General features: G+C 39.0%; 1 protein-coding gene across 4 annotated transcripts in view; it reads left to right on the forward strand.

Moving 5' to 3' along the window:
• The window catches only part of agla (amylo-alpha-1, 6-glucosidase, 4-alpha-glucanotransferase a), a 35,790-nt gene that overhangs the window by 10,183 nt on the left and 7,783 nt on the right, over positions 1–17,824 (forward strand). For 3 of the 4 annotated variants that reach the window (XM_084732400.1, XM_084732398.1, XM_084732399.1), the window contains 19 exons: positions 4,006–4,187; positions 4,325–4,436; positions 4,678–4,804; positions 5,497–5,599; positions 5,751–5,848; positions 6,785–6,924; positions 7,042–7,229; positions 9,283–9,406; positions 11,144–11,307; positions 12,370–12,471; positions 13,115–13,270; positions 13,429–13,579; positions 13,735–13,859; positions 13,946–14,058; positions 14,209–14,343; positions 14,931–15,061; positions 16,889–17,025; positions 17,242–17,375; positions 17,530–17,705. In XM_084732400.1, coding sequence (XP_084588526.1) covers positions 4,006–4,187; positions 4,325–4,436; positions 4,678–4,804; positions 5,497–5,599; positions 5,751–5,848; positions 6,785–6,924; positions 7,042–7,229; positions 9,283–9,406; positions 11,144–11,307; positions 12,370–12,471; positions 13,115–13,270; positions 13,429–13,579; positions 13,735–13,859; positions 13,946–14,058; positions 14,209–14,343; positions 14,931–15,061; positions 16,889–17,025; positions 17,242–17,375; positions 17,530–17,705 — 2,598 coding nt within the window. Of the gene's footprint in view, positions 1–4,005; positions 4,188–4,324; positions 4,437–4,677; positions 4,805–5,496; positions 5,600–5,750; positions 5,849–6,784; positions 6,925–7,041; positions 7,230–9,282; positions 9,407–9,696; positions 9,821–11,143; positions 11,308–12,369; positions 12,472–13,114; positions 13,271–13,428; positions 13,580–13,734; positions 13,860–13,945; positions 14,059–14,208; positions 14,344–14,930; positions 15,062–16,888; positions 17,026–17,241; positions 17,376–17,529; positions 17,706–17,824 lie in introns of all 4 variants that reach the window. The other variant, XM_084732401.1, reaches the window with a different exon arrangement.

Here is a 17,824-nt window from a genome sequence, read left to right on the forward strand (position 1 = left end):
CCTACTGATTTACAGTCCAACCAGAATGGAGACCACACTGAAATAGAACAAACCAACTTTAGTGCCTCTGCTTAACCTTGGAAAGTCACTCTATAAACTACTGCTTTAATATGGATACAGTCTGTAATCACACTGTTGTGTCATGAAAGTGGTCCACTTAAAGAGCAATTATCCATCCATGATCTCACTGATAATAAATTAAAGTTTTCGCTCATATTTTAAATGAGCACCTTATAAAAGGAAAATATCCCAGTGCTTGAATATCAGGACATGGTTACAGTTAAAGGGCTGAACACGCTTTTTAAATCACTTGAGGTGATTAGAATGCAGGGTCAGTACAGTTTATTAGCCTTATTCTATACTGACAGTGTGTTTACATTAGTTTACTGGCAGCAGGGTTGAGACCAAATCAGATAAAATGAAACTTTTGATCCCTGAAGTTGAATCCAGAAACTAAGTCAGTGCAGTAAAGATACATTAAGGAAGAGCAACGTATGTATGAAAAAGAGGCAAAACTATTAGTATATCAGTGTATATACTTTGCCATTCCATATACCAACAGCTACATAGTATATCATCTCATAGTAACTACTCTACACTGAGTTTATGGTAATATTCCTATATGGTATCTGTTTGAACCTTTTGAAATTGTATTCCTTCTTCCCAGAGCAATAACTCAGTCAAATCAAACACAGACATTGCACACACATTCCATACTGTTTCAACAAAGCATGATGGGCATTAGGGGATTAGCCCTTGTTAGCAGGTTAGAGAGTGCAGGGAGGTTGTTTAGTTGAATATCGTCGCTGTCCCATGAAAAGCATTCCAAAATTTCCTTTTCCTTTTCCTCCTTTTCAGGAGCTAAGAAAAACAGCCATGTTTTCAGCTTTGTGGCTATGTGTTTTTCAGATGATCCAGTGGCTTTGTAAATGGTTTGTTTGGCTTAAGAAATAGGAAAAGTGTCTCAACTTATAAAGGAGAACTCAATCCGTCAGTTACAGTGAAATATTCAATGTCCTGTCATGCAATTCTTGTGCATGCTGGACTTAATAGTTTGTAGAAGTCATTCTTTAGAGTCTGTGTAACGGAAAAGGGAGTTTTACTTCTAAACAAATTATACGTTAGAAAATAGTTGCTGAAAACATATAAAAAGACTGAGAACTATGTAGTATTGAATTGTGGAGTTAAACCATTAAACTATTAAACACACACTCCCTAACAAGCTGTTAAGAATGTGACTCTCTCAGTCCAAATTAGCCCAGCAGTTCACTTCAGCTCACTTAAGTTCCAGCAACCCGACACAGAAGAAAAATACCACCCTGTCACTGTCCTCTGGCTCTGGTAGCTCAAATATGTCTGGACATGTACAATAAAGCTGCTAGACAGAGCGTCCATGTTTCAGGTGGTTTCCAGTCCGTAGTGGTGCTTGACATTGAGACAAACATTTGTTGTTGCTTTACAAGATATTGAATAAAATTAAGTGAGGAAAATGATAAATGTGAGAAGCAGGATTATCACACCTCACACTCACAGCAGTCATTTATTAAAGCTTCACTGGAAAAATATGTTTTAAAATCCCATCAATGATGCAACCTGAGAGAGAAAACTGTCCTTAAGTCACTGATATGTCCCCCTCTCTCTTGTGGTATGCATCTCAGACCACAAGGTCATCATGACTAGTATCAAGTTAATGTCATTGGATTGAAGAAGCTTGTTTGGTGGGTCCTTTAAATCATCCATTTTTAGATCTGACTGTCTCTGTATAACTTCATTAGTTATATATACAGTATTTAACACTGTGAATAAGACTGTGGAACATTTTCTTCAACTTTCAGAGTATAGTATCTCTCAGTCTCTCACTCTTTGTCTCTGCCACACCCACACATGCATTGTGAAGTATGTGGTGTGTGTGTGAGCAGCATACTAAACCAAGCCACTGGCATCAAGGCATAATGCAGAGTCATGAGCCTTTAGGGAATAATGAAGAGAGGAAGGTGACCCCACTAAATGAAGTGCTGCAGAGTCCTCCACATGCTCGGTGACATTTGTGAAAATGCTGGACATTAAAGGGATAGAACATATGATTAAATTCATAAGTCCTTTTGACCAATAAGGATTCACATAATAACAGTGGATGAATAAATGTCAACATTAATATCTCTGTCTCTATTCATTGGTTTTCTTGTGATTGCATGAAGCAAAGACCAAGAACACATTCATGTCTAGTAGAATGATGACAGATTTAGTGACTTATTTCACAAGTTAAAAGACAAATATTCATGATGATATAGATTCACTCTGTTGTAATGTTAATTAATCTATAAAAAAAGAGTTGAGGGAAATCAGTGATAAACTTGCTTTAGGTTCAGTATGCTGTTTAAAGTGCATTTAATGGGGTGTAAGTAATTAATAAAATGTGAACAAACTCATATGAATAAGAAAGAAGGTAAAAAGACGCTGCAGCTCTGCACTGTCTGTGCTGTCCTGTGTGTGCGGCCATCTACACTTATCACCCCAACCTCCCTTTCCCAGTAAAGGTCAGTAAAGGCCAGTAAAACGAGCCTGATTAAAAGGTTAAAGACTAGCCGAGTGGTTTATTTATTGTCTGTCTGTCTATCTATAGATCTCTGCAAACTCTTTTTTTTATATGGCAATCTTTTCCAAATTATTGAAATGAGAATGGTTCTTGATCTGCTGCTGAAAATATGGTATGATACGACATCCCTTTTTGTCTGATATGGTTTTGAACCCCTTCATATATATGCATATTTTTTTTCTTGTACAGTACCAAATTGTACCAAATTCCTAATAAAACACAAAAAAGTCCTAATTTACAAAAAATGACCATGTTGCCTGTGGCTTGCTTTACAAAAGTTAATAATGGAAGTTTGTTTTTTTTGTTGTTGTTGTTCACAAATACTTAGCCATAGCATTTTCCAAATGTATTAATGTAACAAATATTGTTGTATGTTGTATAATCTCAATGATGCATGTTTGAAGGGAAAATTTGGTACTTTTCATGTGGATGTACAGAGAGTGTTGATGGACTGCGTCCAGTGATGTCAGAGTGATGTTGTTGGTAGGAAAAACTACAGAGTAATATCAGCTTGGATTTCTAGTCTCTGCTTCTGGGTAGGCAGGAGGTGTGCTAGCTAAGTATTTATGTCACCTACCACTGTGGTTTGGCCAGCAAAGTAATAGCTGTAGGCTAGGGTGGTGATGCATGGCAAGATGGGTGTGAGCGTGAGAACCAATGCTGGCACGGCTCTGTGAGCAGGGGAGCTCAGCTTTCTCAGTCAATACAGCTGCAGGATTAATTGCTTCAATTGACTACATTTACCATAAACACTGATTTGACACATTCACATAAAAAGGTTTGGGTTTTCCTTTAAAGGGTGGGTCCACTATTTATTTATTTATTTATTTATTTATTTTAGTTTTTATGTCATTATATAACTCTCCAGTAGTGCTCCTTGTGTACGTTTCTGCAAGATGAGGTTGCTACATAGAAACCTCCTAGGTCTGAGGTGCAGTAGGTGATTCTGGAGAGAGATGATTGTAGAGTCTCGTTCCCAGGTCATAAAATACCTTGAGGGAATCACTTTCTCCATAATTGCTTATACACCTTTGAGTGAGGGGAGGGGAGCGCATCTGTTCTGTAACCTTCGTCACTGTTTTTTCTCTAACATACAAGTGTGCATTTCCATTTGAAAAATTCTGGAAAAAATGCAGATGGTCGCCCTTTAATGCAGATGCCACATGAACATTGAAATCAGATTCAAGTCTGGTTTTCAGTCAAGACTTTCTGTTCAATCCAGGAAATAATGTCAAATGAATTCCCAGCTGTGAATAGAGTCACTACATGAATCCTTTCTAGCTCATCATTATTGCCAACAGTTTTGTATGTTTTCCAGTATTCATCATACCTAAGACAGTTTAATCACTTGTTATTTAAACAGCTAAAGGGTGGTGATTTTGATTGTGTGTTTCTCTTTTTCTCTACAGCTGCTAACAGTGTTTGGATCAAAGAACATCCAGAGTGTGGTTACAATCTGGTGAACTCACCCCACCTCCGCCCAGCCTGGGTCTTAGATAGAGCTATCTGGCATTTAACCACAAGAATAACAGAGGGACGCTACAAAGCTAAAGGACTTCCTGCTGACATTACCAACGAGAGCCATCTGAATGTGAGTGAACACAGCCGATATATTTTACCATAGCATTCTGTAGGCCTTGAAAGACATTGTAAGAAAGGCTGATTTAATAATAGTGATCATTTGTGTGTTTGCTTCTTTCTCTCTGTGTATGTTCATGTGTGTATCAGGCCATCCGTAAGGTGTTGTGGGAGGACGTGTATCCTCAGATCAAACTGTGGGAGTTCTTCGAGGTCAAAGTGGAAAGTGCTGTGGAGCAGTTTAGAACCCTGCTACAAAATGGTCTGTAGATCAGTGGTGACTAGAAATGTTTCTGCAAGGCAGTGTAAACTAATTAATGGTTACATGTGTGAAAAGATAGACCTGAAGTGTTAAAATTCACTCCTTTGCAAACACCTGTATGAATTCAAATAGAAGCATATCTGTTCTGCCACACACACAAGTGTGCTAACATGGACACATTTGCTTTAGAGGCTATTTAACAGACTCAAAATATCCTCTGTGTGTACTCTGTGTGTTTTAGGCACCAAGCCAGACCACAGTAAAACTGAAGGGAAGAAGGGCCTGAAGATCATTCAGGACCCAAATTACCGTCGTTATGGCAACACAGTGGACATGGACTCAGCTCTGGAGACATTTGTACCTCACAGGTCAGACTCAGAACTTTTTTTCAGTTAACTGCAACTCATATGGTTCCTTCACTGCCAACAGCACTAACTGTAGATGTTGAAGATTTCCTACTTCATAAATCCCTTCAAAACATGACACGAAGAATAAGTTAAAATGAAGAGGGCAGAGATTACAGAGACATAACATGATGTTGTCAAGTCAATATAAACAATAAAGGGATCACATACAAGCAAGTCTATAAAAATGGGTTTTAAGAAGTGATTTAAAAGATGTTACTGAATCTGCAAGCCTTATCTCCTTGGGCAGGTCGTTCCAAAGTCGAGGGGAACGAAAATGTCAGGAAACCACTCAAAGGGTGACACTGTTGCAAAGAAAGACATAAATGTTGAAAATAATAAGCACAATACATAATGTTTACCATGTAATTAAGTTTCTGACATTACAAATGACAACTGTAAAGTAGACTGCAGGATTATATAATTGTGGTTCACATTCCATGGTTAGGCATATATCATAAACTAGAAAAGCAAGAATATATGCAGTATGTACGTAATATATGCCTTGGCAATTTCATACCGTTACAACAAGTGTTAACAGGTTGAAAAGCACAAACACCTCCAATTAATAAGCCTGACCGTGCAGACTCTTCATATACTATAAAGAACAGCTATATTTTCTTTTTTATTCATGTTACCTCTCTCTCTCTCTATAGTTCCTCCCCACACCACATTGAGGAGTGCTGTGGTTGGCTGAGACAGAAACTGAACGATCTGAATGCAGAACAGCTCCACATTGTGCGCCAGCATCAGGAACAGGTGAGGTTAATAATATAGTATACTAATTAAATTTTAAATTAGAACATAGTGTATTCTGCATAGTATTTATAGAAAATGTGGAACTGGAGACACACAATTCAAACTGTGCATCAGTAAGTGTTCATTATGTTCTCCTTCTCTTGTCTTCAAGGCTGTCAACTGCGTTGTGGGAAATGTAGTGTATGAGCGTTTGGCAGACCATGGCCCCAAACTTGGTCCTGTTACCAGGAAAAACCCTCTGGTTACCAGGTAATGGATTTAAAGATATGAATGGGTTTAAGGAGAGTGGAAAAGTGATGGGATAGATCCAGTACATTGAGGTAGAAGAGAGGTGAAGGCATGGGAGATTTCCTCCATGTACTTTTTAGGTTAAATTTACTGTAGACTTGAGATGTTAGCTGAGGAAAACTCACTGTCACTAGTCTTGTAGGATTGCAGTGGACCATGTGAGATTCTACCAATGTTTCAATACTACATTGTTTAAAACAATACAATACTGACATTCGATAGTGTCAAGAATACCTAAGCTATAATAAAGAAATGATCTAAGTGGTTCAAGACTGCAGTGCTGTTCAGTTTTAATTGTTCTGTCTGAAATTTGGCTTGGAGCACAGCAAAACCACGTCCATCCAGCACTGTGTACAGGTTGGAAAAAAGAAAAGAATGTCCTAATTTTTGAGTGAAGGATTCTACAAATATGAATGACAACACATCACATCAGCCTGACACCATAACAGACGTCAAAATAAGTGTGTGGGCAAAGCTATTATACAGGATTCAAAGTATAGATAGTTTTATAATTGTTACAGAATATATTTTTTGTCAGATGCTAATCTGTCTGCTTAGATCCCTTCCTCAGATGCTCAGGGATTAGTTTTAAGTACACTGAATATCAGCATGCATGTTACTTTGGTGTTATTCCACATACACCAAGAAAATACTGAGAAATATTTAACCAGTCCAAACTTCATTCCTATTAAAAGTAGCTGCACAAATCAGCTTTTTCTCTAATGTTGTATACAGTGGGACAGTTACTCAACCAGCTTCTTCCTCCCCTGTGAATTGTAACAGTTGAGATGGATGATACAGACACATAATAATGATAGAAATATTAAGAGTACATTCTTTACAGCTAACAGGGATCTGAGGTTCATGGTAATATGTGATTTCATCTGTCTGTCTCAGGTATTTCACCTTCCCGTATCAGGACATGACTCTGGAGCAGGAGATGCAGCTGTTGGACCAGCCGGACAAGATGTGTCACTTCCTGGCTCACAATGGCTGGGTGATGAGTGACGATCCACTGCGTAACTTTGCTGAGCCAGGTAGATATATTGAACAAGTTCTTGGAAAACATATTCAGGTAGATGAAGTGAACAGAGGAATCACTTGTGAAACTGTGACTCGCTGTATCAGTGCTAGTCTGTGTGTGTTACCCACAGGCTCCAATGTGTACCTGCGTCGAGAGCTGATTTGCTGGGGTGACAGTGTCAAACTCCGCTATGGCAAAGGGCCTGAGGACTGCCCGTACCTGTGGGCCCACATGAAGGAATACACTGAAATCACTGCCAGATATTTCCATGGAGTCAGACTGGACAACTGCCACTCTACACCACTACATGTAGCTGAGGTATTGTATTATCATAGTTAAGTACATGTTCTTGTAATCCTGTAATTAATACCAACTTTGTTAAACTTGGAATTATTAATTATTATTAGTTGTTGTATAGTTGTTGACACTGTGTCAGAAGGTTCTTAATTCAAATCTGGTCATTTTTGAGGCTGTAGTTTGTTGTGTTATTGTTGTGTTAGATATTTTTCACATAGTTTGGTGGACATCTGGTGTTGCATGTTTAAACATCATATTCAGCACATAACCTGTGCTATGTTAGCTGGAGTGGTCTAACAGAAACCAGTATATTGTAGATGAAAACACCTGATCCTGGTTTCTGAAGATTCTTTTCCATGTGTGCAGGTGCATCCTCAACTTAAGTTACACACTGTAGCAGTTAGTCAATAAAACCTAATATATGATGATGGAATGGAAAGATAAACATGCTGAAATCAAGGAGAAGCTGACATAAGTAGGAAATGCAGAGCATAAATTGTTAATCATGTTGTATTATTGATGATCAGATGGAGAACCTAAATCCAGAGTAGTGAGGAGTGGTAAATGCAGCGGAGTTCAGACAGCAAGTGAACAAACTGTGTACATCCTCAACCTTTGGCTACAACACCTGGGTACTGTCATGAGCATGTGTACACTGAAATAAATAACCAGGCTTCTCATGTTTCAAGTAAGCATCATATCCTGAGTACCATTAAAAACAGAATGAGGAAAAACACTGGTGTGCACTATTAGAAACACATTCCAACACTAGAATGCAGTTCTATGCAGGATCACCACAAAGTACAGCCTCAACAATGACCATACAATTAGTCAACATGCACAAAACTACAGTTTCAACAAAAATGGAACATTTGGGGTTTGCATGACATCATGCAGGTATTATTATTTTTCTAGGCACGTTGTGTAAGATGAATAAATAGTACAGCTACACATTGGCTTTTCTGAAACAACTCAAATGTTCTGATTTTTCAGTGCTGCAGTCACTGTGGGATGCAACATTTCCTACACTTCATAGTGTCGTCTTATTACACAAACCAATTTCGAAACATTTCTCAGACGGAACACTGTACCCATCTCCCAACCCCGCACTTATCTGCAAAACTGCATATTTACTTTCCACTAGTGATCAGTATCAAGAAGCGGTTCCTGGTGCCTGGTTTCTGATCGGTCGGTACCAAAGTATTGATCAGCTCCTGGACAAATGGTCCTGTTATCGATATTGATGCGACCTTAATTTGCTCTAAAAGGGACATTAAGACAGAATGAGGCATTGCAGCAATCAGCTACAGGGCTGTGCAGTGGTGTGGGGAGGCTTTATTTGTGCTTAGAACATAACTACTGTGAAACAGTCAGAGAATAACATTTTATTTCTCTGATTCAGCATTCTCTTTTCCCATCAGTCTGTACCCTGCACATACTGTCTATCCCCCTCTCCTTCTCAAACACATACACTTAAGGTGGGCTGACCTTTAAGGTGGACCAGCCTGTTTTCATTTACCCCAGATGGTATTTTTCACATCTTTGCATACTGTCTTTATTTTTTGCATCAAATTATGAAAAATAGCATTAATGAAAGTATTGTCAAGTATCAGTGTCGATAAACAGTATCAGTATCAATAAAATATTAATGATACCCATCCCTACGTGCCACACCAGTCTAATGCTTAGGCTTTTTCTTGGATACTTTGTGCCATAAAAATGACAATATCATGTTGTCAACCTTAAAGTGCTGTCTAGCTTGAGGATGAGCTAACTTGCCTAAAACAAAACAGCACTCTTGCTCAGTGTGGCCACATTCTTATGACAGACCTACAGGAAATGGTATGTGCTGCAAACTTACCCAACTACACAAACATGTTCATGCCGAGGGTGAATTTAGACAGAAACATAGAGAACAGTGGCTAATATAGTTTCCATATCCTGTTTTTCTAACTGTATTTGTAAAATATTAAACATTTGTTGGATAAAACCACACCTTATAGGAGTGTAACCCTGTTAACTGCAGACTCTTCTTCTCTCCCTGTCTGTAATGCTGCTGTATTGTCTTGTCCAGTACATGTTAGATGCAGCGAGGTCGGTCAGACACAATCTGTATGTGATAGCTGAGCTCTTTACAGGCAGTGAGCTCGTTGACAATGTGTTTGTTAACCGGCTGGGAATTAGCAGCCTTATACGAGGTACATGTCTCACGCATGAACTAACTTTGTGTTTTTGTCTCTTTCTTCTCTTCTCACTGCATTATTCTGCATTCTCCATCATACCCAAACATGCCCTCCCTGTGTGTTTATGGACTGTGTGACTGCATGTTGTGGCTACTTTGAGGCCTGTTATCACTAACTGGCTGCATCCCCATCCTCCCCCTCCTTCTTACCTCTTCCCCAACCTCTTCCTCTGTCTCCCTCTCTCTAAATCATGACCCCTTGCTCTGTGTGCCTTTTTGGTGTGTTGCCTTGCTGTGGTTGGCCAGTACATGCTGGACGTGGCCAGAGCAGTTTATCCTAACCTGTATGTGGTGGCCGAACTGTTCACCGGCAGTGAGGAGCTGGATAACATCTTCGTAACCAGACTAGGGATCTCATCACTCATACGAGGTACAGTCATATATATATATTTAAAATGCACACTCACTGCTATATACATACCTACATATACAGTATATTCATTAACACTAACAAAGCAGACAGTTTGAGGTACCAAGGTAAGGATTTATGTTGCTTGTCTATGTTTTATGGTTATATACAGTACATACAGATGGGTGATAAAGTAAAAAGCAACATATTTACCAACAAGTGTGTTAGTAAGTTGTTGTTCCACACAAGTTTCCATGTTCAGTGCTACCTGTTATAGATTCTCTGAGTCTGTCTTGCTGTAGCATATTATTCACAGCTTTCATGCTACTTATATCATTCAGTGAGTCTTGTGAATGGACAAATTAGGAAACGATGGATAGATATGTGACCATCTCTGCTACATAGGAGCAAGACACAGACTATGTGGTTAAGCCTCTTTTTGTAGTCACTTTACATTACTTTGTAGTTGTAATGTGTCTCTCTGTAGTTGTTCTGTGTCTCTTTGTGGTCATTTTGTATTGGTCATTTTGTTTCAGTTTGTAGTTGTTTTGATCTCTTTGTGGTCATATCACATCTCTCTATAGTTATTTTGTGTCTCTTTGTGGCCATATTGCATCTCTTTGGAGTTATTTTGTTTCTCTTTCTGGTCTTGTGTCTCTCTGTAGTTATTTTGGTCTCTTTGTAGTCATATTGTGTCTCTGTAGTTATTTTATTTCTCTTTGTGATTATATTGCATTTCTGTGGTAATTTTGCATGTCTCCATAGTTATTTTCTGTCCCCTTCTGGTTGATTTGTGTCTTGTTTTGTTTTTGTTTCTCTTTATGGCTGTTTTGCGTCTCTTTGTGGTCCTGCTGCATCTCCTTGTGGCCCTGACCGTTTTGGTGGCTGGGCCTGTACCCAGTAGGCCCATTCAGTAATCCATCCCTGTCTGTTAGCTATATTGAAAGTTACATTGTTTTTTTTTTTCGCTTTAATTTGTCACCTGCCTTTATATTTGAAACGAGTTCCCAAAAGTACAAATGCAGACCTAAACAGTGGTACAGTATTAGTTTTCTTGGCACAAGTGGAATCCATTGTGAATCTATTCACAATTATAACATACACTGTACATAATGCCAGAAATCTAGTTGGATGTAACATCTAAAATAATTTAGAAATATGCAAAACTCTGGAATAGTCATGCCTGTGAGCCCTAAATGTAGCTACTGAAGGGAAGCTTGTGTGCTTTGCCAGATTGGAATGTGGCCCAGCTCAAATGTGTGAAGTGCTGCCCCAGCATGGATTGTGATTTGATAACTGTTCTCCCTCTCATGGACTTTTCTTTACCTGCCACTCTGTCCACAGAGGCCATGTCAGCTGGTGACAGCCATGAAGAGGGCAGATTGGTCTATCGTTATGGAGGCGAGCCAGTTGGAGCTTTTGTTCAGCCCAGTCTGCGCCCACTGATGCCCTCCATTGCTCATGCCATGTTCCTTGATGTAACCCATGACAACGAGTGTCCCATACAGGTGGGTTTCTGTTAGGGTCAGGTTATGATGGGGTTGAATGACTGAAGATGCTGATCCATTTGTGCTAGTATGTAGTTTCTTTTTATTTAACTATATCTAAGCCAGAAAAAAAATGCTAATTTTGTGGGTTTCCCTCTGTCTAATTAAATTTTCATTTTTCAATTCTCACTATAATGTATAAAATTCCAATTTACCATCTTTCCTCTAATAATAACTGGTATTCAAATAAAAGCTTGGTTTCGTATAATTGCTGGGGGCATGATCAACACAAACAAATACAGGGCCAGCCCCAAATAAACCCAAGGAAAAAAACAAATGTATTCCAGCTATGGTAAGCATAATGTATATTTACATTTGTATATCTAATTGTTTGACTACAGTCACTGTGGATGTACGTGTGATAATGTCTCAGCCAAACTGCATTGTATAGTAAGGTACAAAACACAGCAAGACAGTAGCTGCCTTTGACGTGTTGCTGTATAGAATTTCACAAGTCGATGAGTTTGACAACATGTTGTGTTTCATAATAAAACCCTTTTTTGATAATATTTTACTGGAAGGAACATTAGGTGAACAAAAAATATACAGATACAATTTACAATGGATTGTATCTCCATTTTTTGCAAATTTTTGAGAGATCCTGGTTAAAAAAATGGAAGATTTCGTGCTTTAGTTTGAAACTGATACAGGAAGTGTTTGTATTAAAAGCACAATGTAGTTACTTTAATGCAGAAAATGGGAGCAGATCAAAACAATGCAAAAACAATTACACTTATCAGACAGAGGGAATTAGCTTCAAATAAAGGCCACTTTGCAGTCTAGGTAAATAAAGGCCTTGGACACTATATGAGGAAATACAGTAATGGCAGTCCTCATTCTGTTGCTGCTTTCTCTATTTTCACCTGCCTAAAGAAGCATAAAATAAAACATGACATAATGGCCAAAACCTGTAAAAGTAAATGTGATGTGGTCACTGGGTTCCAGTGTAACATATGAAACTATCCAGATGTCAGAGGGTGTTTACAGTAACTCCTGCTGTGTGTTTGCCTCTTTGTTCTACAGCTGCGTTCAGCCCTGGACTCCCTCCCCAGCTCTGCTATCGTCTCTATGGCCTGCTGTGCTACTGGTTCCACCAGAGGATACGACGAATTAGTGCCACATCAGGTTCATAAAAAAAAAAACAAGCACACACACACAGAGCTATTTCTTCCATTTGATATCGTTTTGGCTCAACAGTATTGTCTAGTGTCTAACTATAATCTGCTTTCTTACAGTGCAGATGCTCTGCTGCCTGCACTTTGCCTTGCTTCTTTTGTGGATATACTTGTTTTTTTCTGCTAAAAGCTACAGAAAGTAAATCCTGGATACCTATAAATCACTTGGACTTTAATTTGTGAAAGATACAGGGGACTATTGCCATGTTTTTCACCACTTTTCCACCTCTTTAGTACTGTGTGCGCAGGGCTGAGACACATTGCAAGCCTTTTACTGTGTCTGTGACACAGACACAGCCAACAGACAGGCAGAAATCCTTTAATGATCTCAAACGTAATTTTAATGTTCTTTTAATATTTTATTTTATTTTAGCCTTTATGGTACTATATAAATAAACTTGCCCTGCCTCGCCTTTCAAAGCATAATATAACTAACTAGTTAACTATAAACCAATATTGGCTCATTTTTTGCAGTTATGAAAATATGATTAACGTTTATTTTATATAACACACTTGCTCAACTGTTTGCTTTGCTAGGAGAACTAATATTAGATTAACACACAATTGACATTGCTTGGTGTGTTTGTGTTTAGATCTCTGTGGTGAAGGAGGAGCGTTTTTACCCCAAGTGGAACCCCTCAGCAGCCTCCACCTCTGCTGGTGAGGTTGGGCCTCATACTGGTATCATAGCTGGGAAACTGGCACTCAACAAACTGCACCAGGAGCTGGCTGCCCAGGGATTCATACAGGTACCACAATATACTTTGTGTGTGTGTTAATGGAATCAAACATCATCTCACACTAAAAGCTGTTTGACCAGAAATGCTAATTGTTGCGTTTTTGCACCACTTTTCCATGTCAGTGACCAGCTTGTCCAAGTTTAATCTCTACTCATCCTCCTCACCAGGTGTATGTAGACCAGGTTGATGCAGATATTGTCGCAGTCACTCGTCACTGTCCCAGCACACACCAGTCTGTGGTGGCAGTGTGCAGGACAGCTTTCTGGAACCCCAAAAACCACCAGTATGACACCAACGTCCCACCCATGTTCATACCTGGTATGACCATAATGTGATTTTCTTTATAGTCTTTGTAGTATTATTGTGTTTCTCACACTATATCAATATTATGTCAAAGAATCTGTTGACTACATATATAAACATGGCTTCCCAGTGTTGAAAATCTCTCTCTCTGTCTCTCTCTCTCTCTCTAGGGAAGATAGAAGAAGTGGTACTGGAGGCAAGGACAGTGGAAAGGCATGCTGGGAGTTATAAGAAGGATGACAAATACATCAATGGCATGCCAGAATATACTGTGGAAATCAAAGAGCATATTCCTGTAAATATCGCCATGATCATTGTAATTCTATGTATGATTGAAATAAATTAACATACCAATAAAATAATCATGTTCTATATCTATAGTTGCAGGAGAGTACAGTGGTTAAACAGGCTGGAGTGACATCTAAAGGTCGATCAGAGTTTGTGCAGGAGATCACCTTCCAGAAGCTGACACCTGGCAGCATCATTGCTTTCAGGTAATCCACACACACAGTTTACATCATCACTAAATTAAATTACCAGGCACATTTATCATTCTTTACATGGTTTGTCAAAAGAAAATGTATTAGCAACATACATTTTGGTCAGTTGCTCGTCTCTAAGTTTTCTACCTATCTTCCTCACAGGGTTAGTTTGGACCCCAAAGCCCAGAAGTTGGTGGGGGTTCTGAGGTATTATCTGTCCCAGTTCAGCCCAAAATACAGGAGAGGAAGTGTAGCAGAGGAGAACCCACCAGAAGCACTGCAGAAACCCCTGGCACAGTGAGTACACATGTACATACATCACCCATGCCCTAATCGCCCTTATTTCCCTGATTTCCATTGCTTGTATGGAGATTATGAAGATTAAACTCACCTTAACTACAGTAGGCTTATTTCATATTTGTATAGTAGACTTTAGCATCCATTTAAGAATAATATTAATTATAATAGACGGGAGTCAACTTTAAAGAAGTCTGTTTGCAGGAGTTGTGGAATTCTAGTGTATATGTGAAATAAGCCTTTGTGTCTCCAGAGGGAGCTGTATGAAGCAGAGTGCAATGATAAATCTGTGCAGAACTCTTTTAAGCTGTTTGTGATCTCATCAAGGAAAAGTAAATAATTTTAGGTTCATGTGAATTAAAAAAAAACATCTCGTACATTTGATAGAATGGTTTAGCCTTGGGTGTACATTAAAAAAATTGCAGAAGATACAGAATATAACCATGTACAGTATCTCATTTGGTATATAAGGTACAGTAATAGATATACAACTTAGCTAAAAAAAACTGAGTGAAACAGTATAAATATATAAAAGGATTCTCTGAGCTACATGTCTGTGTTTATTTTAAAGTTGCATTCTTTCACAGGCTGATGTCTAAGCTGACGTTAGCAGATCTGAATGTGCTGCTGTTTCGCTGCGACTCAGAAGAACAAGAGGATGGCGGAGGCTGTTACAGTATCCCAGGATGGGAGAGCCTCAAATATGCTGGACTACAAGGTAGTTACACAGCAGTTACATATATACAGGTATATTTGTGGTGCATTAAAGGGTATTTTTCAACCTGGACCCCTTTCCAATGTATTTGTGACTAATTGAGACAAGAAGTTTTTTGTTCCAGTATTGAGTGAGACTGCTTGAGCCATCAGATAAAGCTCACTGACAGGCTCAGATTGTATTGTAATATTCTTTTTGTTTGATTTATCACTCTTGCCATAGCCACCAGACCCGGTTTACAGAAACAATCATTTTGTCATCTTTATTAAAACTCAACAGAAACAAAATAAAAAACACCAAAGCCATTTTAGTTCATCTGTTCATTGTTTCAGCAAGCACCAGCTCTGTAGTTTGGTTGAAATATACCCTTCATTCATGGAGTTACTGTGAAAATATCAGAAGAGTAGGAAGAAACAGTGCGTACAGCCAGAATATTTTCACATCTAGCTCAGGGAATAAAGGGTATATTTCAACCAAACTATAGTTGGTGACTTTTGGTCAATAAAAAGTGGAAAGATGAGTGAGTTTCATTTTGTTTCTGTCAAGTCTAAATGAACTATGCTTTTATAATAACAAAAGTACTGTAAATGAAGCCTGGTGGCTATGGCAAGAGTGATAAATCTGTTACTGGTTTAATAAAACTAATCTAAGGGGCTTTCCACACCAAGAACTACAACTATAAAACATTTAAAATCATTCAAACTCAAGTGGATGGTGTGTCCACACTACAACTGCAGTCCAGACTCCACCATCCACTTGAGTTACAGCAATTTTAAAACTGTATTTTGTGTAGTTACAGTCATTTGTGTGGACGGCTCTTTAGTCTTTAAAAAGGTCTCTCTTTGTATCCTTTCCATAATGTCAGACACTCACAAAAACAAACACTTTTAGTTGATGTACTTTGACAATGTGCAGTTGCCCATATGTTTTACATGTGCCAGCTGCAGCTGCAGTGGTCTTTCTCAGTGCCAGTTTGGGACTAGTTTGTCCCCACTGGATACAAAAACATGGGATAATACAGTCCTGGTTGAAAAATACAGAAGTTATCCATGAAATGTACAGAGTGTACTCAGAAAACTATAATGATCTACAGCAATGAGCAAGTGCAAATGACAGAAGACAGAAACATTCTGTGTAGCTTTGTAGTGGTGTCAAGACGAATCAAATACTCAAAGCTTCATTAAAATGAGATAGGTGCTTCCATTATAACTGCATTGGGTTTATCCCTTGTCACAGTCTGGAAGTAGACACACATGCATCTTAAAATGATGAGCAAATCCCTGCTGACACAGTTTTACTAAATTTAAGAATTGATCAGGTGTGCTGGTGTCAGCCATGTGATATTAATGCTTGCTATCATATTCAGGACTCAGAGGGACACATTATTCCCTTTTATTTGCAGTGCCTTGATAGACTTGTCCTGTGCAGACTCTCAGCACTAACACACAGACAACTGATCTGTGATTATACTTGTGAACATGCAGTAAGGGTACAGAAAGGTAACAATCTCTTGCCAAGTTGTTCATGGGAGTTTCTTTAACTTTACAGCAACTGTCAACACTGGTGCTTTAGTTTGTACAGTACTGTTACAACCATGCAACTTAAAAAACTATACTCCTGTGTAATGCATCTTGTGCGTTCACCAGACAACACTGAGAAGATTTAGCCCCAATGCATTCATTAAAACACTTGAACAAGTGTGACCAATCCTCTCTACCGGCTTGTTTTGCCAGCACACTGTTATTTGATGTTGATATTTCTCACATCAGTGGCCTTCTAATCTGACAGCAGTGTGAATGTTGTTGTTGTTATTGTTGTGTGTGTGTGCAGGTCTGATGTCTGTGTTGGCTGATATCCGCCCCAACAACGACCTGGGCCATCCTGTGTGTGCGAACCTCAGACAAGGGGACTGGCTGATAGACTACGTCTCCAACAGACTGATAAACAGAGAGGGACCACTGGCACAGGTTAGGCCTTTACAGTTTTAAAGGGACACTCCACCCAAATTACAAGAAGTACAAAAAGACATATTTTTATTTGTCTTTACTGGTATCTAACCATGCACAATAGATTTAGCTTCATTTGTTAAGGTTTTGAAATATGTCTCTTTGTTATGATGAGTACTCACAGCCCTTAAGCTAATCCTGGAGCACATTATCCATTGTAACACTGTGTGTCTGCAGGTGGGTCAGTGGTTGGCAGCCATGTTTATCTACTTGAAACACATCCCACGCTACCTCATCCCCAGTTATTTTGATGCCATCCTGGTTTCAACCTACACCACCGCTCTGGACGCCACTCAGAAACTCATGTCTGGGTAGGAGACACTCTGGAGACTGCACGGTTGACATCAGAAATTCAAATATAAACTATGGATTATAGGGTCTGATATGTTGCTGTCAAGTGAAAATTGAACAAGCACGTCTTGACTTCCTGGAGCTGCTTATTTTCTGTCTCCTTGTTCCGCACAGTTTCATCCAAAATGGTTCCACCTTCGTTCGTCACCTGGCACTAGGTTCAATTCAGATGTGCGGTGTGGGACGCTTCCCTGCCCTCCCTCCCCTCTCTACGAAACTGGAGGGCGTTCCCTACCGTGTCAGTGCGATCACAGGCCAGAAGGAGCAGTGCTGTGTCTCACTGGCTGCAGGTAAGTAAACTGAAAAAATAATGTCTGTAAGTGAATTTATTAAGCTTGTAGTACCTTCAGGAATTTGTTAATAATTTTCTGGTTTTAAATCACCAGGAGTGTGAACTTATAATGTACAC

Source organism: Lutjanus erythropterus, chromosome 12 (genome assembly GCF_056507025.1).
Source record: "Lutjanus erythropterus isolate fLutEry1 chromosome 12, fLutEry1.hap2, whole genome shotgun sequence".
NCBI classification, from domain to species: Eukaryota; Metazoa; Chordata; class Actinopteri; order Lutjaniformes; family Lutjanidae; genus Lutjanus; species Lutjanus erythropterus.